Source organism: Aplidium turbinatum, chromosome 4 (assembly GCF_918807975.1).
Source record: "Aplidium turbinatum chromosome 4, kaAplTurb1.1, whole genome shotgun sequence".
In the NCBI taxonomy this organism is placed as follows: domain Eukaryota; kingdom Metazoa; phylum Chordata; class Ascidiacea; order Aplousobranchia; family Polyclinidae; genus Aplidium; species Aplidium turbinatum.
In genome coordinates, this window is record NC_137475.1 from 13,371,503 (window position 1) to 13,398,479 (window position 26,977).

Sequence of the window (26,977 nt, forward strand, 5' to 3'; positions counted from 1 at the left end):
AATTGGTACAAAATAGTAAAGTTTAAGTTAGCGCTACATAAATGTAATGCCTACTTTAGATTGGCAATTAATCCATTCGAGTAGATGAAGCATAATGCCATCCAACGATAGTAAAATTGTTAGAATCCGAGCAGAAATGAGAAAGCTACAGCATATTTGGTGGAGGCAGTATTCATCGATCACAGCAAACTGTGGGCGGCTTATACTGAACCACGATCGAATCGCCTTGAAAAATGCATTGGAAAAAAGCTTCGTCGAGCGGTTACGTTTGAACAACGATTTCTCGTTTTGTAGATAACATATAAACGTGAAAGTTGTTAGGTTAATAAAACAAGACATACTCTTTTAATTTGTGTTGGTTTGGTATTTTTATTGTAAAAATTGAATTGCTGAGAATTGGTACAAAATAGTAAAGTTTAAGTTAACGCTACATAATTATAGTGCCTACTTTAGATGGGCAATTAATCCATTCGGGTAGATGAAGCATAATGCCATGCAACGATAGTAAAATTGTTAAAATCCGAGCAGAAATGAGAAAGCTACAGGATATTTGGTGGAGGCACTATTCACCGATCGCGTCAAACTGTGGGCGGCTTGTAATGAACACTCGAAACTGATCGCTTTGTGTTTGCATTGTTTTGGTAAAAAGCTTCGTCGAGCGGTTACGTTTGAACAACGATTGCTCGTTTTGTGGATTAGATATAAATGTGAAAGTTAACATATGAATAAACCAAGACATACTCTTTTAATTTGTGTTGGTTTGGTATTTTTATTGTAAAAAATGAATTGCTGAGAATTGGTACAAAATAGTAAAGTTTAAGTTAGCGCTACATAAATGTAATGCCTACTTTAGACTGGCAATTAATCCATTCGAGTAGATGAATCATAATGCCATCCAACGATAGTAAAATTGTTAGAATCCAAGCAGAAATGAGAAAGCTACAGCATATTTGGTGGAGGCAGTATTCATCGATCACAGCAAACTGTGGGCGGCTTATACTGAACCACGATTGCTCGTTTTGTAGATAACATATAAACGTGAAAGTTGTTACGTTAATAAAGCAAGTATTTTTATTGTAAAAATTCAATTGCTGAGAATTGGTACAAAATAGTAACAGTTTAAGTTAGCGCTAGATCAATAATAATGCCTACAAATATTTAAAAATCAATAGGCTTTCCGCTTTTACTTCTATTCCGCGTTTTTGCACCCTTCCTACAAGTAGTTGCGTTTTTTTGCATGACGTCACAGATTTTTGTGACGTCACTAACCAAGGCGGCCGATCCTAAACCAGCACCATATAACCCAACGGTTACAAAACCCGCCGACATGCCAACAAATGTCAGCGACAAATTAAATTAATTAATATTAGTTTTTGAAAAAATTTGCCGGACTTGGGTCGTTTTATTTTTATCCACAGTTATCAGACAAAAATACCCCTATCTACAGGTCGGTCACCGCCGGTTGCATCAACACAGTGCTCTATTGAGATGAATTTTTAATTAAGTTGGCTAGGCCTACGTAAAGAACTACGAAAACATTTTGCGTATGCCTAGGCTATATATTGTAATTATCGACCAAGGATTTTTTAAATTTAACTTTTACTTGCCCTTTTAGACTCTGAAACAAACCAATACAAAGAAAAAGGAAAGTGGGGCTGAAGGGCGAAAGAGACGAGACTTGCAAGCAGCAGAAGCTGAAAAGTCAAGCAGACAAGCTTATGTCCGATTGATTTTGTCCAATAATTTACTTGGTATAGTAGGCTACAGTAGACTATACACACACAGCGTCAGATGAAAAAGTAATAAGCCGCGTTGGCTAGTTTTTATGTTAGAAATAACTTGGAAAGGCGCAATAGCGCAGCATTCTATCAAATTGATTAGCTCTGCAGAGAGAACAAAATTTGCATGACGAAACAATCTCTCGTGACTGCCTTTGAACATTATAAAACGGCAATAATACATTGATTTATTTTCTTCACGATTTGTTCATAAAAGACTTGTATGCAATATTTAACTTAAATTGTTAAAAAGGGCGCACATTTAAACTTTGCCATGGGCGCCATTTTGCATAGATCCGCCACTCGTAGCAGTGGGCTACCGTATTCGTAGGTTATGTTATTTTAAAGAAATAATAATAAATAAACAAACTGTTTACTCGTCAGCAACAAAATAATTAACCCTGGCTAGCGGACATTTGAAAAAAAATTAGCCTAGAAATTAATTTTTATTTTTGAAATTAAAATAATTTGTTTGTTCATCTGAACAAAAAAAAAATTGTTTGTTCATCAACTAATCCCACAAGTTGTACCAAACTGAAAGAATAACGTGAGCATTGACGCTCGAGCTGAAATGCAACAGCCCGCCGCATTTTGAAGTCTGTTCGGCAGCGTGATTCATGATCACTCACTGGAGACGACATGGGCATTGACGCTCGAGCTGAAATCCAACAGCGCGCCGCATCTGAAGCTTTTTTTTGCCGGCGTAAATTATTGCGCGTCCCGATGTATGAGGGTACGACATCGGCAGGGGACGACATCGTCGCCACCCACCTGGAATATAAGCGGAAGAAGTTCGCCAAATGATGATCACTCTCATGTCGTGAGCAGTACTGTATCAAGAACGAGGGATCAGAAAGAGAAAGAGGAAAAATCAATGAATGTCATCGCAGAGGTTGAAGATACTTTACTTCAAGAGCTGTATGCCCTTGAAAACAGCAATGTTGGTGAAGTGGACCTCGTTAAAAGAAATATGCTAACTAAGCCATCACAGCACCCTTGAAACAGTGTCACAGTGATAAGGCTACCTTTCTGAGTAAACGTTTTCAAGACTTGTTCTTGAAATACAACACACCAATACCATTCAGCGCTGCTGTGGAACGCATGTTTTCGCTTGGAATGGAAATTATGCGTCCCAAACGCAGCAGATTGTCAGACAAACGTTTTGAGATGCTTAGAAGTAACTAATAAGCTAAAGCAGCTAATTACAATACAAAACATAAAACCTGCTCTTTATTTATAGCTATTGTTCGCCTACACTTGGTTGAAATATATTCTTCTGTTTTGCAAGACCCTGGCTAAAATAGTGCTAGAAATTAGCACTGACGCCGTCAATTTGTTTAAGAGCTGACGCAGTAAATTACGCCGTAAAGTTTTTAGGCAATTCGTGCTGACGCCGTCAATTTATTTCATTGACGCGTACAACACTGCCTAACCGATACTCCGAATCCAATACCCTAACCCTTTTATAATGTTTGCGAAAACTGCGATCAGCGACTTCGGCTTTTTTTAATTTTTCTCTTGATTTTTTCAAGGTATGAACTGATGGTACGAATTATTCATGGTATGAAATAGGTTGCATCCTTATTCAACCTATATTTGAAGAAGTTCCAGTGTGGTACTTTCAGCATTGAAGAGCCCCGGGTCTGAAAACACTTGTCACGTTTGAGAAAAATATATTCAGAGTAGTGTTGGGCGATATATCGAATTTTCGATACGATACGATATCTTTTCAATATCGATATTTATTTCAATATCGTTCGATAACTCGTAACTGCAAACCCCTACAAAAACGTTGCCAAAGCCAAACGGCAAAAGTTGAAATTGCCTCAGCAATTGCTGTGAACGTTTATTACGAAAAAAATTGTTCTAAACATGGAAAACGAGAAGCGAAAAATATGTTAGAGTAGTCCATCACGACCGCACTGTTTGATTTTTTGTGATGTAATAATACCAAAAGTAGCGATAAAGCGAGCAACGCGATACGCATGCTGTTACGGTAATTCACGTTGAATAACTCACGGGGAGGAAAAGTAAGTTAATTTTGGGTTGATTCAACGTTCGAGTCAGCTATAATCGATTTAATTTTCCCGGCTGGTTATAGTGGTTATATTGCATAACAACAATGCCCAATAAGAAACTTACGTTTGTTTTACATTAATTCGACATCTAGCGACGTTGAATTATCATAAAATAATGTTAATTGCTCAACCAAGTACCGGTAACAAATTAATCGCTCCCTGCGAGAAGACTGCCTCGATTTAGGTATGCACTAACATAATTTCGGCACAGTTGGGATACTGCGAGCAACACAAAGTCTGTTTGATGAAGAACTAGCTGTCAGAATCGGAATCATCAGATGCTGTATCGGAGGATGAAGTTGTCGTGTCATCACTGGAATCGGACACATCAAGAGGCTCATCGCTTGGCTGTAAATCTACACTGTCTTCGCTGTTTGCAATGAAGCGTCCACGTTTTGCCGCTTTCGTGCTTTGATACCCATCCACACGCCTCTTTCGCAGAGCTCCATCAGGGTGTTTACTAAGGAGCAAATCTATGGCTGTGACATAACGACTTGGAGGAATGTCTAACCCTAACCCTACAAGCGCTCGTGTGGCCTCGGCATTTTTATTGCCGACGCTAATGCGCCATTCATGCATCTGCGTCGGCAATCACCTCGGCAATTGCCGACAATAATTTTGAAGACTGAGAAACTCTTTTCTTAATTAGTACAAAAATATCGAAAAGTATCGAAATATCGAGTATTTTTTCAAATATCGTATCGTTTTGTTTTTTTCAATATTGCCCAACACTAATTCAGAGCACTGTTAGTCATTGTATATTACTAACAGTAAAAATGTATGCAAGTGGATAGAACGGAAAATAAGCTAACCATACTTAAATAATAATTAAACATTTCATAATAGATCTTTTTCAGAGCACAGGACATAAAGTGGCCTATTGAAACTAGACTTGGTGATTATTTGGTAATTTTAAAAGTCAGTTTACTTGTTGCAATCAAAACATGGATGAAAAAAGCAATGTCAGCACAAAGAATCGACTGTTGCTGCTTGTAGATGATGTTGATCTTATAATTCGTCAATTGTTTGATACTCTTTCACAACAATCGATTAAAAACGAATCAACGGAAAATGAAAATGTGGCATTTAAAATGGATCCTGGTCAGCTTACGGATCTTCTCATACAAAAAAATGATGCATTAATTAAACTTACTTCAACTGCAAGAGAACAGCAAAAGCTTTACTATCATATTGAGTTGGTAAAAGAAGAAATTGATCGTCAAGATAAAATGATTGCATGTTTACAAAAGCGTTTAAAACAGTCAGAAAGTTTGCTAGCATCAGCTTTGTATCAAGCTAAAGAAAGTTTACGTTCATTTGATGATGCAAAGAAACAATCTGTTATGAGCGAAGATATTGTTCGGTTTGCTCATCAAATCAGTGCTTGTTCCTCCACAGCAGCTCCACTTAATTGGACACCTGGTGATCCTAGAAGACCTTATCCACAAGACATACAAATGCGCTGTGGCTGGCTGGGTCAACTTAGTAACTTGTCAAATGCACCTGGTGTGGATACAAATTTGAAACCTCCACCATTGCAAGGCACCGATGGCATAACTTTGCCTGACTTTTCACAATTAGACCAACGTTGGCAACAAAATTCAAATTTATCTAACTTTAACTCAATGAAACATGGTGATGAGGTTGATGTGATGTCATCCGATTCATCCAGCTCAGATTCATCTGATTCTAGTGGAAACGACTAATCATAATTCAGCGTTTGTGAAGTTTTCATATATACAATTGAGCCCTGTTTGTAGCAGGCAAAATGTCTCAACCATGGCTTGGTCTCAACAAAACACCGCTCTTGCACTCTATCTGTCTTTGAGCTACTTTGGAGAAAAACATTAAAGCTTTGTTGGTGTTGGAATTGATTTGATGTGCATAAAAATACAAATTTATGTAATAATGGTTTGACTGATATTTTTTGCAATTATTTTCAAAAATTGTATTGATTTTTGCCACCTTTGCATTCAGTAATATTGAAAACTTTTCATTTGCAGAGCACTCAAAATAATAGTTTATGACATTTACACAATATCACTTTCACTTTTGATTCTTCACTTTGTTCAGGGATTTTATAACATTTGCACAATATCACTTTGACTTGGAACAGATTGGTTAGCTCAAAACCAGATTATTTTGTCATTGGTTTACTTTGTTCTTAGGCCATTCTGGCACCAGGGCATAACTATTTTGAGTGAAGAGTTTTGTAACTGTGTATTTTGTTTAATGTTTCAGTGGTTGGTTAAAACAGTTGCAACTGCGTCATACTCATATGTCACTGTTTATTATATGGGCAAGTGATGATTTCACAAAAATAGAAGGCCATAATAATAACAGAATTGAACGTTGAAACGAAACGTTGAAACGTTTCTGTAAGATGTTATGTGTGTATTGATTGGCACGCAAACTAGAGAAACTAGATAATTCGAGTGTTTGCCGTGAAATGGACTAGGCTTGTAATAATTTGGTCGGATTCCTAAACATTCTGACAACAATGTGAACAGAGCTGCGATTTTTTCTTTCTTGTCGAACGACCAAAAATTCTGCGTCTGTTTGTCGAATATTAATATGACGTCATAAGAGTCAGATTATATGCGTTTGGCTGCGAATTGCCGTACAAGTTGCGTGGTATCAGAGTCACTTACTTAAGTTTTTAATCGCACGCTGGTTGAGTGATTGCAAAGGAGTATCAACCGCTAAGTTATGTACAGTCTACCGGACATGTATATTATTTGTTTTGCTCCATGAAGAGAACTGTTGTAAACGCGAAACCGAGGATCGCAAAAGATCTTTTGATTGTTGGTGGTACTTAAACATCACAGGTCGTTTCAACTTCCTGATGAGCTTGAACATCTAGTGAAGCCGTGCTATCGCCAGGGCCTGACCTTGCATTTGCAAATGGTAGCTCACCGACCGAACTGCTTGTGCAAACTCAGAAACGTCATCACTGCCTCGTCGAGAAAAAAATGTAGGCTATCGATGCGTTGTTCCTTATGCACTTGAACGGTTTATCTATAAAATTTTATTGTTGAAAACTGAAAACGTAGTAGGCGCATTTTACTAAGCATGCTTTTGCTTACCACTATTAAATTAAACATGTTCAAAATTGAGAATGCGTGCGACGTTAGGCTACTAAATGCTATTAGCCGGAAGTTTACCTGAATGATAAGTTCCAAAGTGACGTGGCAATGCTTCTCTCGATAGCTGCTTTGAACAGATCCCGCACTTCACTCGCTGTTTGCTGAACCTTAACCGCTTCTCGGTAAGACCGACCGAAGCTTTTGCCATCCGTGTTGTCGGAGGATTCTTTCGTTTTTTAGTCATTATAGGATACTGACTACCTGAAGACTATCCTATCTGTATTTGGGCAAAGCTATGCTGTTCTTACAACTTGCCTATTACCTTGCCTTGTCCACTCCCAGTGACCACCTACTATTCTTCTAGAAGCGAACTCCTATATACAGCGACCTTATCTGTGTTTCTGATTCTGAACATCTGGTCGGAAACTAGGCTATTTTCTTGATGTAAAAAACTTGCGCAATAAGTAGGCTTTATTGTGTTCTTTTATTGTGTGCTTCTGCGATTATTTTCTCCTGTATCAACCACTTGCTTTAAGTTATATAACGGAAAAAAAATCTTAAATTTGTTTTCGTCATCATGCACTGGCTACATAAATCTATCATTGTTAAATCTTTCAAAAGATGGCATCTCGCCTGGTGCGAGACAAATTTCCTGCAGATGTCCAAACTTCCCAGCCAGCAAACTTGTTTATACATGTCATGCATTGTGATTCAACGTCTGCAGACGAATCAATGTAAAAACGACGGGTTTTGCTAGCTGGGTTGTGTGCTTTTGTGAATGTGCAAAATCGCCCATTACGTAATCACAGAAACTCTTTTGGTGGAAGGAAGTCGAGTTGCAACCGTGTTTATCTGTCTACTATTCTTTATTCACATTGCAAAACATTTCTGCAATCTTGGAACAACAAGTGCATAAGTCAGACATAAATACAAACTTGCAAACACGTTGACAACTAAAAGTAGCCTACTTCGGTTATTTTATCTATAAAAGAAACCCGTTGTGTTGAATAGCATGAAACGTGTGTGGCGAAATGTTTGATGACAGGCGTTAAAACTTCGATCAAAGCATTTTCCGCAGTGTTCAAAATGTTCTGGAAGAGAACTCCTTTCCATAAAAATAGCGGCTTTTTTCATTTGTATTTCTGAACATCTGGTCGGAAACTAGGCTGTTTTCTACACGTGAAAAACTTTCATAGTAAGTATCCAAAAGTCATTTTACCAAAGCAATATTGTTAATTGGCTCAAACGGCGAAATACAAACTGGCATAGACGTTGACAACTCAACTTAGCCTAAGTTATTTCATCTATGAAAGAAACCCGTTGTGTCGAATAGCACGAAACGTGTGTTGCGAAATGTTTGATGCCAGGCGTTGGAACTTCGATCAAAGCATTCTCGCGCAGTGTTCAAAATGGCGGCGCTGAGCCACTGACGCCTTGGGAGTTTCTCGTGTGAAGCGTCGCTTTTAGACCTTGCTTTGAAGTACCTGGCGCAAGAAAGTTTACGTAAGTCAGCACTTTTATGATTGCATCACGTGATGTCCCCCCCCCGATTGTTTCTCGACCTGACGACGTTTTGTCCTCTCTGTGTTTTTTTTTTTTTTTTTTTTTCCTTTTTTTTCGTTTTTTTTTTTTGTAAGGCATGGCGTTTGTCTAATAGTGATGGCGCATGTTGAGTGACCTCGTCACCAAAAAAGGCGAAAATCGCAGCCCTGAATGTGAACCTACCAATTGAGGTCACGTTTTGCTGATATAAGATGAGGAACATATGACATTATTTGCAAACGCAATAACGCTATCGGTCTGTCTCCATTTATTGTGTTTTGTGTATCTTGTAGGCAAACGCAATGTATTCAATTCAAACTTTGGTATATAACTCTCATTATGGCTTATTTGCCAAATTGTTGATGATATTAATTTTAACAATTGCAATTTAGCGTTATATGTCTTGGTGAGAGCTCAGCACAATGTAACAGGTACGGCAGTACACAGATCAACATTTATGGTTAACTAAGTAGGTTATACACGATTACACGGCCTCATGCTAATTATAGAGAATCGGTTTTTAAAACATTCTCTGTAATGACACATTGCATATTCGTGAAATAAACAAAAAAGGTTATAAAAAGTTTATGTCCTATTGATCAGTCAAACTTGTTTCACTTTTAATATAACCATAAAAGTTAGTTTACTGCAGCTTACTGAGTCAACATGTAGTGATTGATCATTTTTTGGCAAAAATTCAACATATTGTGTACCGTAGGCTAGCCTATTTAATGATGTTACCACTTTACTTTCACTCTGCAGAATTTGAAAATGTGAAAAATTCAATGCATGTTTCCTTACAAGATTTTTCTTGTCAAATTCAGTTATTCATTTCTTTAACTATTTACTCACTAAGCTAATGCCTCAGTGCTCTTCAACAGTAGGGTTTCGTGGAATATGTAGTGGGATTTCATAAGTTTAAAGAGTTCCTCCTGTTTTAGAAAAAAAGATTTCTTGATTGATGCATCATTGTGAATGTTTAGATCACCGTGCCACATTCACACTCCAAGTTGGCCAGTTAGTTAAACAAGACGTTGACTGCAGTCAATAACTTGAAAAAAACACTGATAAATTGCATCACATGTTCATTGATATACAATTAACAATTGAACGTTATTGTTTTAATCTAGATTTTGTTACTTGAAGTTCCGTGACAAGTGTAAAAGTAAATCAGGGGTTCCGTGATGATAAAAAGGTTAAAGAGTGCTGATCAACTAGCTCTTTTATACAACATTGTAGCATTGACTAGTTATGCAAGTATGGTGCATTAGTGTCATGCAATGTGGAGAAAAGGTTTTGGGCTTTTTAAATAAACTATTATACAAAGGAAGCCTTTTTTGATTACATATGAGATGTTTTTATTCTGGTATTTCACTGCATGCATTTGTGTTTTTCCAAGGTTAATTATGCAGTCTGCTCATAGTTGTAGGCTACTATCATCCCTATCTGTCAGAAATTGCTTTTTACAAAAGTCAACTTTCACTGAGCGTTCTGCTAAGGTTATACAAGAAACTGACAAAAAAAAGGCTATTTTAAATGGACCAGGGTTAGAAGAATTTATCAGTGGCGATGTTGGCGTGGACGATAAGTGGTCCAATTATACCGGGGAGCTTGTGAAGGAAAAGGGCATGAAGAGGTAAAATGTTTAAAAGATGTCACACTTAACAGGTTCAGGTGCAAAGATGCGTTTTGTATTGTGAGTAGCCTACTGGTAATACCAGAGAAAATGAATTTTGACATATTCCAGGCAACAGAACAAAGGCACATATGTGTATATAATTCTCTATGATGCATTAAATGTGAGGTCATTTTTTATAGTAATAATTTTGCAGTGTTCCAGTTTCAAACAAAAATATGGTTTATATGTTTCTACAAAGACGGTATATGTTTTCTGGCTCACATACATATTCAATTGAATCAGAGGATGCATGTCTACTGTCCAGTATTAACAATGTGTTTACTGGTACATGTTTTTTAGACTGCGGTTACCTCCATGGCTTAAAACTAGTTTCCCAGCTGGAAACAATTACAAACGAATTAAATCTAACCTTCGCAAGCTTAACCTACACACAGTTTGTGAAGAGGCTCGCTGCCCAAACATTGGAGAGTGCTGGGGTGGAGGAGAAGAACAAACTGCCACCGCTACTATAATGGTGAGCTCACAAATAAATTACTGACATTTACTGCAATAAGTGAGTTATTCAAATTTCAATAGACGAAAGAAAAAATATCATTGGACTAGAGATGGTCTGTAAACTGTTGTAGGCCTACCTATTTGGTGTTCCTAACTGTGTAACTGTGATCACCAATCCTTAAGGCAACATCCTGTTTCTTGAAGTTAGTGTTTGTAAATTGTTTACACAGCAGATTGATTGATTTATTTCGTTGTAGGTAAATATAGTATAATACAATAAATACAGCAATAAAAAAGGAATTTCCAGCAACGGGAATCTGCGAAGAGACCATGGGTCTTCGAGTCAAGCAGATACCCCAGATTCTAATAGAAGATCTAGAATTGCGATAACAGTTAGTTACGTAATCTAAAAGATCACTACAAATAAGCGACATAGGTTAGAGAACACAATGAATAATTCAATAACGAAAATTGAGACAAGGTGTTAGATGATAGTCTTGCACAGAGAAATATATTTAGTAGCCAAAGTAGCCAATCGGTAGCATGAAGGTAGTACAAAATTATTCCTGCTAATATTTGGCGATGAGTGAATATTTGTGTTGCTTTTTAAAAGAATAAAATGACAATTTACGCATGCTCGTTGGTAAGGAGTGCCAGACTTTCACTCCGGTATATTTAATGCTGCGCTGGAGTCGGGATGAGGCGTAACGTGGGACAAAATAACAATCATTGGTAGAGTGTCTAGTAAGACGTGCAGTATACATGAGTTTGGTTTTTTCAAAGTAGTGTGCGAAAGGCAGAGGCAATACATCCGTATTCATATTTGAGGCAAATTCATATTGGCTTTCTTTTCCCTTTCTCAGTTGTTGGGAGACACATGCACCAGAGGATGTAGGTTTTGTTCTGTGAAGACTGCAAGAAAACCTCCTCCTCCAGACCCTAATGAACCCACAAATACTGCAGCAGCGATTGTGGAGTGGGGATTGGACTATGTTGTGCTGACTTCAGTAGATAGAGATGGTAAGACAAGTTATTTGTTTGCTGCACAACACTGTTTGTTTTTAGGAATAGTTCGGTAAAACTTTATTTTTTACTTTACTGTGGTATTTTAGTTTTCTTACAAATGCGAAAATAGTATACTAGACTATGATACTAGACGTATTGGAGTTTTCCACTTCCCCTACACCAGTTTCAGGTGGCTTTTTTGGCACATTCTTTCATTCAAGAGTTGTCTGATGTGTCGAGTGCTTGTTTAAACAGCAGACATCACTCCAAATTTTTAAAGTTGAAAGCTATTACGACTATTTACCCAATTTATCCGTGTATAAGTCTTATTCGTGTATAAGTCGCACCCCAAAATTTGGCTCAAATATTGGTACAAAATTTTTTTTAGCAAATTTTATTGAAAAACAACAACCAAGATTTTAAAAGCCTTCAAACTCGTTTTCATCTTCACTGATGCCAAATAGTTTGTCCCATTCTCATTGCAATCAAGCGTGCCGCACACGCACATGCGAGATGTTCGCGTTAAAATTCACATGCATGCTGTGCAGTGAGCATGTTAATGCGATGCTCGCAATCCTCGCACGCAAAATACAAACGCTTAATAGCAGCGCTAACGCGCGATCTGCGGCATTCGTTTGTCGAAAGTTCAGAACCTTGTGTATAAGTCGCACCCCAACTAGGGATGGGCAAAATAGAATAATTAGCTATTCTAGAATTATTCTAGAACAATTTTTCGAATTTAGAATTTCGAATACCTATTCTAGAATAATTTTGTTTAATTTCAGAAAATGTCGAAAAGCTTTGTTTTTATTCTGGTTTTATTGAGGACACATAATGAAACGAAAAACAACAGTAACTGCCCAGGAGAGCAAGTCTTTGTTAATTGTTACAGTGAAGAATGTTTAAATCTTCTAAATGCTCGCCAGCTATCTGAGTTGCAATTGCAGTTTTGATGCTGTTAATCCCGCACTCGCGAAGGATCTTTCTGAGGATGCAGGAGTGGCTAAATACTTCCTCTCAAGATCAAACAACAGCGGGAACTTTCCTTAATTTTTGTTCCACCATTCAATTGCATCTCTGTTTTTCACTTTTGCCTAAAGGTACGATCGGATTTTTTTGGCAGCTGAAAGCTGTTTGTTGTCGTCATTACTTGATGCTGAAGTATTTGTCACTTCAACACCGGAGCTCCATAGATCAAGCTATATTGGATCGCTGCATTGTTGTGGAACTTCCGACGCTAGGTGTGGCGCCAGCGGTAGCCTCACTCAGAGTTGAATTGCGTTTAATGTTTAGTACGATGAAAATAGATGCAAATCCACAGCACAACGATCTTCCGACGTCCACAAACCGCACTGGTAATGGGAGCTGGCTAGCCGTTTTCGCTAGAGCGAATAGCTATCGCTAAGCCGAATGTAATTGATCGGCGAAAAATCGATAACAAATTTTGGTCTTCGGAAAAGGGGATAGTTTCATTTCGGTTTGGAAAATTCGATTCGAAATGTGATTTCAATTCGAATAATTAGATATTCGGATTGCAATTATTCGAAATTCTATATTTCCCATCCCTAACCACAACCTTTTTGGGCAAGATTTGGTGCAAAATTTTGCGACTTATACACGAATAAATACGGTATCTACTTTTTCGCATCAAGTCACTCTCATAACACCTTTTTCAAATGCTCAAGTCACAAATTTTTAAATTCACTTTTTAAGTTTGGTAACATGCCATGGTAACATCTCAACCAAAAATGTCTCAGTAAGTTTAGTTAGCGTATGGGCAGGACAGACGCGTCTTCTTTTTGCCACCATCATCATCAGTCGTTATCTCCGCCTGCGGCAGATTGCGCATCAACATGGCTTATTTGTTTCCAAGAGTGGCGATTTTGAGCCAACTCGCCCAGTGTCGTCAAGTGGAGTCCAGTCCATGATTGAATGTTGTCTTGCCATCGTTTTGGTTGTCTGCCACGTTTTCTTTTTCACCAACAACCATGCTAAACATGACATTTCATGTGATTTATGTAATCAACGCATTTGAAATGTGGATTTGTACAACATTACTTAGAACTTCATGGAAGGACATCACAAACGAAGACATACTATTTAAAATGCACGGAAATTCTACTAATTAAAATAAGAAAACTCAAATATTTTGCCCATATGATTCGCAATAATTCCATTCAGACATATTACTAGAAGAAAAAATGAATGGAAAACGAAATCGGGGCAGACCACCAAGAATTTGGACTAATGATATCAAAGACTGTTCAGGACTTGATTATAACACTGCAATAGAAAAATCTCACAGCAGAGAAACTTGGCACTTCATTGTGTCAAACCCTTAGCGAGAGGAAGGAACTTTGTGATGACGTAACCAAATCAACGATGTTTTTAGCATGTATGCGTCGGAATTCGATCTTAAATTTTATGCTCTTTCGGTACTGTTGAAAATTTATCTTTCATGTCCTTACCTATATTTTCTTGCTAGAATCAACTAGGGGTACGAGGGTATGATTTATGAAGCGTCAACACAGAAATAACTGCAGCTTCATGCTGTTTTACCTGGCACAAACAATTAGTCCTGTAGAATTTTTGGTCAACATAGAAAAAATTCTTATAAAGACGTATTATATATCGTTGGAAAGATAATTTTATCAGCTTTTCAATGATGGGTTTTGTCATTTTTTTTACCTTGGGGAAAAAAAGTTACGACCAAAAACGTGTCAGGGGGTGATACACTAATTTGCCCCCTGTAGAATTTTTGGTCAACCTAGAAAAAATTATTATAAAAACGTATTATATACTGTTGGAAAGATAATTTAGGGTCAAGCGGGGTCAAATGGGACGCGGGGGCAAACGGGCCATTCTGTTACTCTGTTTACTTATCACAATTTTTTTCCAACTTGTTCTTTTCTAAAATCGGAAGTTAATAGCTCATTTTAAAGCTGCTTTCCCATAGATTTGCATCATGCAAAACAAACACAGATCTACATTTGGAAAATATACTTCAGATGATGCAAAAAGTGGCCAAAAAATGTGAAAATATTAAAATTTGAAAATTTACCAAAAAAACTTTGGTATACCACAAAAACTAATTAAGCTGGAATGAAAATTTATTCAACAGCATACACCCCAGAATGCTGAATTAGTATGCTGAAAAAATTAATTGTCCCACTTTTTTACTTTTTGTATTTTTTCTGTTTAAATAAAATGGGGTCAAATGGGCCACATTGGCTTTTTGACAAGTTTTAGCTCACTTGCATAACTTTTTTAATTCTATTTAATTTATATGGTATTTTTTAGGTAAACAGACCTTTTATTACTATTAGACATAGCTGTTGGTTGCATGATTAGCTCTAGACATGCCTTTTCTCTTTGAGCAAAAAGAAAATAGAAAGCATAAAACTGAAAGTGGTAAAAGCTTTGAAAAGTCCAAGATTTGAGAACCCTTCTAAACGTGCCATTGTAGACTTGATGACTGTCAATAGGAAAGAATTGCAGGACTTCATCACAGCAAACACCACACGATTTAAAAAAATTACTGAACTGCATGTTGACTTTTTGAGTCAAGACCCACCTCTTTAGGAACCCAATGACACCTACATCGCTACAAAATCGACTCTACTTGGCATGAGAGTTGTGAATGACATAACTGAATGTGGTGTGGCGAATACAAATTTGTGCGTGATGAGCAAATACAATTTTCTGCACACCAATGACAAAGAGCAAAAGTAGTTCCTCATCATGACAGTTTAAAACTTCAGACAGCTGTATCCAGATGGGAATAAGTCTACATTGATGCAATAACTATAACTAATAACATTCTGGACATCTGTCAACACTGAACTAATTAATTTTGAGTAATTTTGCCATTATATTCCTATCATGTAATCTCGTGTTGCTATTAGTGTATTCCGTGAAGCTTTCAAAGTACGTAGCAACCTTAAAAATGTTTTCAGTTGCCCCAAAAATTTGACAGGATTATTTTTCAGGTATTGACATGATGCGAGAGGGTGCCCGATTTGAATTCAAAATATTAATGTTTTCCCCAATTTATGAATCACCCTATTGTATAGTTTTCAATTGTCAACTATAGACCCTGCTGTTTGACTTGGCCCCTTCTACTCTGTTTATGACTGCCAGTTTAAAATTGAACATTTGTAAAATGTTTCCTTGTTCATATCGTTCAATTTTAGTTGCAAAAAAGAGCAGTGCAAATTATGTGTTCTACCTTTATCTGAAAAGGGCGTAGAAGGCCTTTATTGCTAAAATTGTTGAGCATCACTTGAACAAAATACATGCCACCCAACAGGTCTGTGATAAAATAGCAAAAATGAAGTTCTTTCCTTACCATTTAGACGTATAAAAGTTGTGGCCCATTTGACCCCACAGCTGATGGGGTCAAATGGGCCACACCTACCCCAGTTTAGAACATTTTTTTATGTTTTTGCAATTTTTAAAGTTTTCTGAAAAATGTCTTATTTCATTGCTGAAAGGTGTAATGCTCTGTTGTAAATATTTTTTTTTTAAATTTCATCATCGGTTTTATGTGGCATTCAAAAAACTGAAAAAGTGTCCCGTTTGACCCCGCATGACCCTATCAACTTTTCAATGATGGGTTTTGTTATTTTTTTACCTTGGGGGAAAAAAGCTACGACCAAAAACGTGCCAGCAGGTAAAACACTAATTTGCCCAACATTATAATACAATAAAGTTAAAATACGATACCTTCGTAAGAGAATACAACACCATAAATTGGAATATTACTATCAGCAAAGCAAACTAACAATCGGAAAGCAAAAAAATAAAACATGAATTAATTAAGAGGTATTCATCCTACGTTTAAGCGGGTAAAAGTTGACAGAGACGGAGATAATAGGAGAGATTTCACCGAAATAAAAGGTTTTTCTTTTATAAGTAAGGACATGTAAGCAACACATAAAACCTATCTAAGACGTAATGAAGAAGTTTTTAGTTAAAGTGCTATTTCATAGGGTATTTTGCTACAAAAATACAAAAACAATATGTCCTCCCCCCCAGTCCTGGAGTGCCCAGCTGTAAAGATGTAAAAACGACATTTACAATTTTAAGTTTTAAGAAAATATAAATACATTTCGATCAAAGTGATGCAAACGCATCCATAAAATGTCTCTCTTCTTCTTCCAATTCGTCATCAAACACGACTGTAGTATTTGTGCATGTCATTCCGCGACATTCCTTGCATGACGATGTGCATGTTAAGCCCGCTTTCCGACAAGAGCAGCGTCTGTCACATGATCCCTTGCAGCTACATCGAATGATTTTCAAGACATCTTCTGGCGCAGCAGCTACGTCCGTCATGACTGGAGAAAATATGTCATCTTTCTTCTGCCAACCCCATGACAATGGTTTCAAATCTGAGTTGCTTAAAGTTCTCCAAACTTTCAGCTGGTGATATACTCTGAGGCCGTGGTGGTATGCAGCTCGTGGTGATGGTGGAAGGAGAGCCGGATCAACGTGAGAGCGATTAGACATGACCATTTCCTCGTACTTCTGCTTCCTGATTTGTAGTAAAGTATACTTAGACGTGTTTAAAAGTTCGAAGAACCGTATCGAAGCTCTGCCAACTTGGTGTGGAGACACGTCGTCTTGGCAGAAAACATCGGCAACATTTCGCAAACTGCTTGATTTTAACCTCTCAAATATAGATATCTTGCCGAATTTATAAACTGCTGAAGTTGTGTCGCAGCCAGTAAATGCATGAGCGAATAACAAGTACTCCAAAACCATAACATCTACTTTCGCAATAACATCTCTAACTCTGTAGCACTGTCTTTGCTGGTAGTTTTTCCCTCTTGTAATGTTTGTCAAGAAGATATCCGGATAGTCGTGGACGTGGTGCATAGCATGATGCAGTAGCAAGCAAAGGACATCAGTATCGTCGGAGTACACAGTTACAGGTGTCTCACCTACCGAATCAAAAGCAACTTGAACGATTGTTGTATCTGCATCACTAGGGCACAAGTAAACTTTGAAACCATTCAACTCCAGTTGTTTCGATAAAGCCACCACAAATCTTTGTTTGTTTGTATAGTTTGAGAAAAAGATGTTCCTTTCAGTTGGGCAAGGATTTTGATCATTTAATTCTACAGTTTGAGACGTCGTACCAGATCGTTTTTGATGGGTCGAATCTTTGGTTGACACCTTGTAGCCATCAAAAACAATAATGTTGGCGCGTAAGTGCTGAAGAAAACTGATCTACTTTTTGAAGATCTCATGGAACTTCTCATTCTTCTTCCAGTCACAACACCACAACAAGGTAGGCTACCGCCATTAATAATTTTTATGGAGTCAGGTTCTTTTGTCATTTAAACTTTGTCCAAGATGTATGACTTCAGTTTTGATTTTTGCGCAGTTCGTAAAACTCCATCTTTGAACAGTGACATTGGGTACGGTGACAACTCGTAGAAGAAGTAGTCTGCAATTTCGTTTTCAGGCTTTCTCTCTGTGACAACAACCAATCTCAAAAAGAGTATTAATGGATCAATGGTGATAGTATCATGACCAATTTTTAGACGGGCATAAAGGCTCTGTATAGCACTTATTTGCTTTTTCCTCTTGAAGGAACAGCTGGCAAAGGTTTTACCATCAAGTTCAGTTTGGATAGACGCCCCTATCTCCTCAGCTCGGTCACAGGTCACGCTGTTGTTGTCATCAATCAACCCTGAATCTAGAGCCATAAGCTGAACTCCAACTTTAAATGGATTGTGCACAAATGCCTGCAGTTAGCATGCTTCCTTGATTACTTTTGCACTCCTTTTGTCACGTGTACTCCGCGAGGCAGTACTCTGTTCTATTCGTATCATTTCATTCTGGCAGGCTAGCGAACAACAGCTTCTTTTGTTCTAGTTCTAGTGTTGAGTTTAACAATCTTACGTTGTGTATTTTGTTGCAGAAATTGCGATTCGATCATTTTTCTTTTGTTAATACATTTAAGAAAAATAACCGTCTTTGTTCAGATTGTGTGAACGAAACCAGGTTTGCACTTTTCTAAAATCATCATTATCACGTTTGATTCTTCCAGCAAATGCCTCTTTGTGTTTATCTTCAGAATTTGGCAATACTGAGTCTGAGCCAGGAATGAACAAAACAATTCTAGCTAAATTTTAGCTACCGCAATGCGTACTGAAAGAAAGTCAACAATACTTAGGGCCTACCTCGTCGTAACTCACAGCAAATCCCAACCTTGACAGCAAAGTGTTCAACCATTTTGAAGAGAGGTGATTGTCAGTCGCTATAGCAAGTCCAAATTGCAGTGGCATTAAAGATCGTGTACGGGTTGCAGCAAACAAGGCTTGTGATAATGCTACCTGTTTAACTGGGGCCATAACCAATTCGTTCATGAATACTTTCAGCAATTCAGGTACATGGGGGTTTTCTGTGCCAAGAATATCTTCAACTGAAGGATACGTACTGCTTTCGTGTTCATGATTTTTTATGGTATTCTTTATGAGTTTTGCTGCTGTTTTAACAATGCGCTCAGTCTCCTGAGCTACATTGCTGTCTCTTTCCTGATACCATTTTTCACTTACAATTCCACTCACTCTGTCAAGGAGACTACTTTTACTCTTGCCATTTCTTTCGACTAAGCGCAATGAATTTCCATACTTTTCTTTTATTTTTATTTAGGTCATCTTCAATGAATATACATCATCCCCAAGTTCCTGCATCATGGAATGAAACTCTGCAACGGTGTACAAGTCCATATCATCTTCCATTTTTTTACATGCAGCATTGAACAATGTCATTTTTTCAGTGGATGTTGGACGACCAGGTGTTGCATACTGAGCAGGATTTTCAAACCTTGTTCTGCATGGTACATGGTATCTGGCTTCAGCAGCCACCAGGTCGTGTGCACTTAGCAGTCGTTTCTGAACAGTTTTAGCAAGTTCATCGTCTCTACTTTTGCATAAAGCAAGTGTTACGTAATATATTCCTGACGATTTTGTCCGCACCTCTTCAAATTTATTTCGATCAGGGTGCCGTTCATCAAACATACAACTATATCCACAGTAAAAACACTGCTTTTTAAAGTCGAACGACTGTTGATCTGACCGGGTCGATACTCTCTTGCTACTGGATTGTTCATTGCTTGAGGCTGGACGTTTCTTGGATCTCGCGTGGTTTCTCAAGAAATTACGGCATGATGTATGGATGTACGTAATATGGCCATTTGCTCTATTTTTCTGCAGAGTTGCGACCAGCGTTTCACAATCTAGTTTCAAAGCATGACCAATTATAGTGTCCAAAGGGTGTGTGGTACTATCACTCTCGCAGAAATAAGCTCCAACATGACACAGTGAATCACCAGTCCGATAGCCTTGTCTACACTTAACACAAATTGCTGTTTCTTCTTGACTTGAATCCATCTACTGTGATATTATCCTGTATCACGAGGCTCGACGCAAAGGCAATCCGACTGTTGTCCAATATAAATAGTTTATTGAATTGGAGCGAAATTGCCAGTGTCCAGAACAGGAACAGTCACAAGACAAGTCGTTTTCTGAAATAACATAAAAGCACAAATCACGCATTTGCCTAAAACTACAAGGCAATAATGATTAATGTGAGTTTTTACATTGCCACATTAATCGTGAATATGCGTCGATCTTGGCGCTTTTGGAAGCAGATAGTGTCAACAACATTAAATGAGCAATAAAATTCACATAATTAGAATGTCCATAGGCTACCAATTTTTGCCAAGTAAGCCGGTAGAATTTCGACAACAGCTACAGTCTGAAATTCTTTGCACATGATTCAAATGCGCCTATAATTCAGCTATAACAAATGAAAATAGCACGTTACGATACGTCGAAAATACGTAGATCATGCGCAATAAAGCTGTGTCATTAAGTGAGCCTTTTCCCAAGTTCACACAACGCGTACAAAGCTGATAGATATATCAAACGATTAACACATAGCAAAAGCCAAATTAACAATCAATTTGTACTCACATGAAACAATCTCTTTGAACCTGATTATCCGAATTCTACAAATCTCGACTTACTAAATAAGTCCGAACTGCCTGATAAAAGCGCTGTCACAAACCAACTTTACAAATGAACAGAACTCTTAATTGCCCATTTGGCTACAAACTGTGTGATAATAATATTGCAGGCACAAGTGCGCTTATTTAAGATAAATTTTTACGTGTTTTGAAATTCCCAAGTTATAATAAAAAAGCAACAAATCGAAAACAATATTTTCAATGAAATCATGGAATGTTGTTTCTGTATGTAATAAATTAAATCCCAAGGAGCGATAGTTTCAGTAAATTGTTATGTCATAAAAGCTTGGAACCGCCATGTTTTGCAAGGGCGTATGAAATCACCAAAATATTTCCCAATAGCCTACAAAGTGTTTTTTCTATATTGTTTCCAACCAAGAAACTTTTCAGTTAATCAATTGCAGTTGATGAATCGTCAGGAGAAACCTTCTATGACGTCAAAGAGGGCATTTATCAACATATTGCCATTCGTAAACACGTAAACTTCAAAGAACTTAGGCAGTGTAGAGAAAATATCTTATACCTACAGTGTATCACACTACTTTACTAAGCATTATCTGAAAAAACAAGCAAGGGAAATAAAACTGACCGTAGTAAGTAAATAATAACATAATGAAGTTATAATGAACAACGACAGCTCTACTGATGCCCCCCCGTCTTGCTCACTCTTACCCCCTGAAACAGATATATAGTTCTATTTTCATTTATACCTTTTGCATCTACCTGTATATCCTGCTTTTCTGTTGATAATTCATTAGTTTCTAGCCTTTTGTTCACCCATTATAAGAAAGATAAGAATATGAATATTCTCATGTTAAATTTTTTTCCCTAATTTCAATTTTTAACCCCCCGGCACGTTTTTGGTCGTAACTTTTTTTCCCCAAGGTAAAAAAAATGACAAAACCCATCATTGAAAAGCTGATAAAATTATCTTTCCAACGATATATAATACGTCTTTATAAGAATTTTTTCTAGGTTGACCCATTTTTCGACGAAATTCTACAGGACTAAATCACTTATAAAAATTGTAGTGTGACAACGAATGGGAAAAGGAAGGATTGGATGTGACAAACAAGGCGCCTGTATTTATCAAACGAATTCTCATAGCTTTTCTATCTGCAGACATTAAATCAACGTAAAATGACTAATTTTCTGTCTGGGTTGCGACTGGCCAGCAATACAAGAAGCTATTCTCACTTGAAACTAACACATCTCCGGTTAATTTACTATTTTGTAATATAGATTTACCAGACGGAGGTTCGAAACATTTTGCTGAAACGGTGAAGAACCTCAAGCGGCAAGCTCCACAGTTACTGGTCGAGTGTTTAACTCCGGATTTTCGCGGCGACCTAGACGCAATTGAACGCTTGGCGATCTCAGGTCTTGATGTCTACGCGCATAACATTGAATGTGTCAAAGATTTTACTTGGTAAGCCCTGTTGAGTAGAGAAGCGCTAAAACGTAAGTTATAAAAGTTGAAATCTTGTAAATCTCGCTTACAAATATGAGTTATTTTTTTATTTAATTTTGCAGCCGAAATTTTGTTGTACCGCTAATTTCTTGTGGTACTTGGTAGCAGCCAGTTTGGCTGGGCATACGAGTGTAGAAATGCTCTGTAAAGCCTGCATGTTAAAAACAAAACTCGATGATGATACACATGCGCTATCTGCTAATTCTCAACTCATTGCATTTCAGGTTGGTTCGTGATCCTCGAGCGACTTACGACCAGTCGCTGGCGGTTCTCCGTCATGCAAAGTCGTGTAATTCATCTATACTTACAAAGTCGTCGATTATGCTCGGGTTTGGTGAGACTGATGATCAAGTAATGCAAACGATGAAAGGTTCGTATCGGACGTTGCATCGTATATAGCTCTGCTAAGCAGTTTCAAGGAGTAATACTCAAGCATATAGCGAACTTCAAGGATGCATTGTCTCCTTTCTACCATGTGATTAAAAGCGTTGTCCGTTCCTTAATAACATTTCCAGATAGCATAACTAATGTCGGTCAAATATTGAATGATATTCATGCGATGCAACTAAACGTCATTTTATATCTTGCTATAACACTTGCACGATGTTGTTTCAAATTCATAAAAAGTGATGATGATAAGATCTCTGACTATCACAGACTCTTCGTATTTGCAGATCTTCGAAATGCCAACGTTGACTGCGTTACATTGGGCCAGTACATGCAGCCAACCAAGAAGCATATTAAGGTAATGGAAACTTAAGAGGGCAGCAAACCATCCAGTTAGAAAAATTGTCCCCTTTTTACATTGATCGAACTTCGGCAGACCTTGAGTATCTCTACATTCTGGGTTGCACTACTCTGACACAGTAGCCTGGTCTCAACTAAAAGGAAAACTTGAGCTTGCATACCTGGCCGAGCATAAAACAGCATTTACATGACTTGTCTGGTAACAACCGATGTGAGCTTACGCCGATGCGGACCGCTTGTCGCGCCATGTTTGTCGTATCAGCTTCCAGTTACTCTTTGCGAAAAAATGACAGCACCGGCACGCCTAATGTAAGCTGTGCTCACAAAGCCGCGTGATACCGAATAATTGTTGCGTAACAACATACAAGTAGAACTCGGTTAATCCGGATTCGATTTGACCGGCGATTCCATCCGGATTAGGCGAAGATCCGGATTAACCGATGACGGCTCTATCAAGCGTGACGTTACCTAGATAGAAGGGTATCGGTAAAAATCACCGAAATTGAACGCATTAGTGTGGTCATCTGCCAATTCCGAGACGCGCGACCACCACATTAGCGATAGAATTCTTTTGAAATGCAGTATGCATGTAAAACGAATGTATTTGTAAACTCTGCGTCTAACCCAAGAACACACTGGCAAAAGTAATATCTTCAGACATGCGTGTCGGAATAATCTGTAGTCACTAAAAACTTTTGAAAACAGTTACGGAAGACGAGTTTCTTTGGAAAACTTACAAAAAATCACGGTCAAACAAAGTCTTCTATTGGAAAAACGTCACCAAAATACCGCCGAAAATTCCACCGACATCTTTTCAAGTTACAGTACGAGTTTGGGCATTTGCGCACGAATTTTGCGTTAGGAGGGATTACTGTTCATAAAAGGAAGAAATCCGCAATAATTTATTGCGTCACATTAACGGAACAATAGATAAGAAATTTCTCGCAATAAGCCACGTTAGGTTTTACAATAAAATGGCAAAACTGTCGGGCAAATCCGGATAAAGCGATAGAGAAAGCGCAACTTTTGTCCGGAATAGGCGAAGATCCGGATTAAATAATCCGGATAATCCGAAGTTGTTTCTCAAGAAAAAGATTACAAATCATTTGTACTTCCAGTTTTATCCGGATTAGGCGAAGATCCGGATTAACCGAGTTCTACTGTAGGATGAGCGGTGCCTAGTATTACAATGTTTTGCTGACTTCATATTTGCCTCACAGGTTGCCGAATACGTCACACCTACTAAGTTTAACTACTGGGAGAGTGTGGGCAACGAGCTGGGATTCGTGTACACGGCCAGTGGGCCCCTAGTTCGATCCTCGTACAAAGCAGGAGAATTCTTTATCAAAAACATTATCAAGCAGCGGCAATCGGACAACGTCGAAGGAAGATAATAGTGGTCATACTTTTTACTGCCATTGTATGTAATGTGTAGCTTCAACCAGTAAAATCCGTCGTTTAGTAAGCTCTCCAACGTCTAAAAACGTTAAAATATTGCAAACAACGGGTTTTCCTCACAGAAAACGGTCATTAAACCAGAATATAGAATGGATATACTGATCGTTAGAAATATCTGCGCTTGAAATCACAGATATTCTCTATCTGCAACTTGCTTCATTAACACAACACACTTACAAATTCTCAAGACAATAAAATTTCACTTTTCATGACCTCCGTCAAAGTATTGCTTTAGCATTTCCATGGTGCATTTAGCTCTTTTCGTTGGCATAGTTTTTTTCTTTTTTGTGTTAGTTTCGGAGTTATGAATGTCAACACCCACTCATGGCTTGTATAAGTTTAACCGTGGCGGGACAATCTTAGGTGTATACAAGGCTGTGTGACCTGAATTCGAAATGTTTGCTGTGGGATTCAGATCAGAAAAGAACCAAAATCAATCCAACGCAGAAAACTTTTTCGAAGCAAAAACATCCTGGATGTCAGCCTAGTACTGGCGAAGAGAGATCTATGAGTGGATGTCACTTTACGTTGTTGACGGTTGCATTCTAAGAAGTAGTGGGGCCATGGTCATAAAAAGTTTGTAGAAAATTATTGTCATAATGATGTGTTAGGTATTGACAAAATACAGTGTTTTGTGGTAAAGGATAAAACACAGTAAAGGATTTAACACATATTGTATGTTTCTTAGTAAAGTATCGCAATAACAATTGAGATCCTTTGCAAGTTTATGTCCGGTGGAGGCGATCACCCCTCTAAATACTTAAGAAAATAACTTCATTCACTGTTATAGTTTCTTTTTGTCGCATGTCGCGACCGTACATGGCGCATTGTACGGTAAGCTATATCGTTTTGTGGCTGTTTCTGCACTTTTTATTGTGTCATTCTATAACTTCTATCCACATTTTAGAGTTTTGTTAGTTAGAAAGAAAACTTGTTCGAATAGTACGAAGTACCATTGAAATCCTCTCACTCCTAAAGTTACCAGCTGGATTCGGCGTATGTTAGTTTTTTTGATTTGCAACTTGTGGTAAAGCTCACACTGTTCTAAAGGTTATACCGTATGCTGTATTGGCTTGCGTAACTGTCGGTGTGTTATTGGTTAAGGGAGGTATGAGACAAAACCCTGAAACTAAACTCTGACATCGCTTTTATAATGTGAAGTTTTTTTGTTATTTTTGTCTTTTACCTGATGTTTCTTTAAACAATTTAGATTTTTCAATGCAAGCGTTATTAAAACACAATTCTATATGTCTGAACGTTTTGGGAAAAACTTAATAACCAAACGCATTTGGTGCGTGGTGTTGTGGCTGTGCAAAACTTGCTGGAACCATTGGCAATGCAGCTGAAATGAAAGCGTGACGTTGTTGTTGGAGCATGTTTCGATCATTACTGATTAATAAAAACGTTTTGTTCGTTCAACAGCGGTCAAGTTTCACAATTTGCTGCACTGCGGTGGTACAATGTAGCCCACTTTATTATAACCGTGGAGCAGCATGTAGCGATCCATTATTTCGTCATATAAATTCCCTTTCTTTAACTAAGATGAACCATTTCAAACCATGCGTAATTTACTAAAGTTTCTGTAATTTTCCATGCAACTGCTCCCAAAGAAAATAGAAAAAAGGGCACACACAAAAAAATGGTTTGTTCGTCCTTAGACAAAGAGCTCTTTGTCTAAGGACGAACAAACCATTTTTTTGTGTGTGCCCTTTTTTCTATTTTCTTTGGGAGCAGTTGCATGGAAAATTACAGAAACTTTAGTAAATTACGCATGGTTTGAAATGGTTCATCTTAGTTAAAGAAAGGGAATTTATATGACGAAATAATGGATCGCTACAAGCAGTCCCCAACCCTTTTTCTTTCACCGACCGGTTTTTAAATAAAAATAGCTTCGCTGACCGGCAATAGGAAGAACGCAGCGTTGCCAGATGGGGAAATAGGATACCAAATGAAAAAATTCTGGTGAAATTTAGAGGTTTTTGGTGCCAAGCTTTTTGACCTTGGAACCAGACAACTTTTTGGTGAAATCTGGTGAAATTTTCCCCACTCAAGTTTTTCTAAAATTTTTTCAACTTTTTAGAAAAAATATCCCCGCTCGTACAGAAATCGTTTTGCAAGAGGTTTGCGCATGCGTGATGGCAGTGTGTTGCAAATTCAGACTTCAGAGTGACCGATTTGCGCTCTTCAATCAATCTTTTGAATCTAACAGCAGCACTGTACCAGCAATCGTGTAGCTTTTGCCACTGGCATGGTTGCAGGCAGTGGCGAGACACTGCTTTTTGGAGAGTTCTTTTTACCAAAAACTGGCCAAAATGGCAAGTTTTATATTTGAAGTTAGTGAAAGAGGTTGTTGTTTGCCCAAAAACTAAAAGTTTATCAACATCAGTGACCTTACATAGGCTACATGCATAGGCTACAGTGGCCACTTATTTCGTTTTCATGGATATCCTGAGCAGGATATGGAAAATCTTTCAAATTTTTTCAGCGGAATGTTATTGCATCTTTGAGTGTGTAACATGTACCAAGTATGGTACATGTTACAAGTGCATTTGTTTTATTTATTGTTTGTTTTATTACCCTGGGAGTAACATTGGCAGTTTTATTACCATTTTAACCCTGGCAGTAAAAGTTGCCT

The 26,977-nt window shown here is 37.8% G+C and overlaps 3 protein-coding genes and 1 pseudogene across 4 annotated transcripts; 2 read left to right on the forward strand and 2 right to left on the reverse strand.

Moving 5' to 3' along the window:
- Positions 1-4,800: 4,800 nt before the first annotated feature.
- LOC145769605 (mediator of RNA polymerase II transcription subunit 4-like) lies at positions 4,801-6,026 on the forward strand. The gene has a single exon (XM_082581269.1). The coding sequence runs from the start codon at positions 4,801-4,803 to the stop codon at positions 5,560-5,562; it is 762 nt and encodes a 253-aa protein (XP_082437395.1). The 3' UTR covers positions 5,563-6,026.
- A 3,709-nt stretch (positions 6,027-9,735) lies between these two features.
- Positions 9,736-25,814, forward strand: LOC145768920 (lipoyl synthase, mitochondrial-like). Its single transcript, XM_082580524.1, has 8 exons — positions 9,736-9,741; positions 9,984-10,120; positions 10,463-10,637; positions 11,482-11,638; positions 21,909-22,095; positions 22,362-22,507; positions 22,812-22,882; positions 24,105-25,814. Exons 1-8 carry the CDS (start codon positions 9,736-9,738, stop codon positions 24,276-24,278), a joined length of 1,053 nt encoding a protein of 350 aa, XP_082436650.1. The 3' UTR covers positions 24,279-25,814.
- Positions 16,678-18,359, reverse strand: LOC145769553 (uncharacterized). The gene has a single exon (XM_082581206.1). The coding sequence runs from the start codon at positions 17,501-17,503 to the stop codon at positions 16,739-16,741; it is 765 nt and encodes a 254-aa protein (XP_082437332.1). The 5' UTR covers positions 17,504-18,359; the 3' UTR covers positions 16,678-16,738.
- Positions 17,968-21,439, reverse strand: LOC145768226 (uncharacterized; annotated as a pseudogene). Its single transcript, XR_014288924.1, has 3 exons — positions 21,190-21,439; positions 18,817-20,028; positions 17,968-18,378 (listed from the first exon to the last, which is right to left on the reverse strand). The product of XR_014288924.1 is annotated as an uncharacterized LOC145768226 (transcript).
- Positions 25,815-26,977: the final 1,163 nt, after the last annotated feature.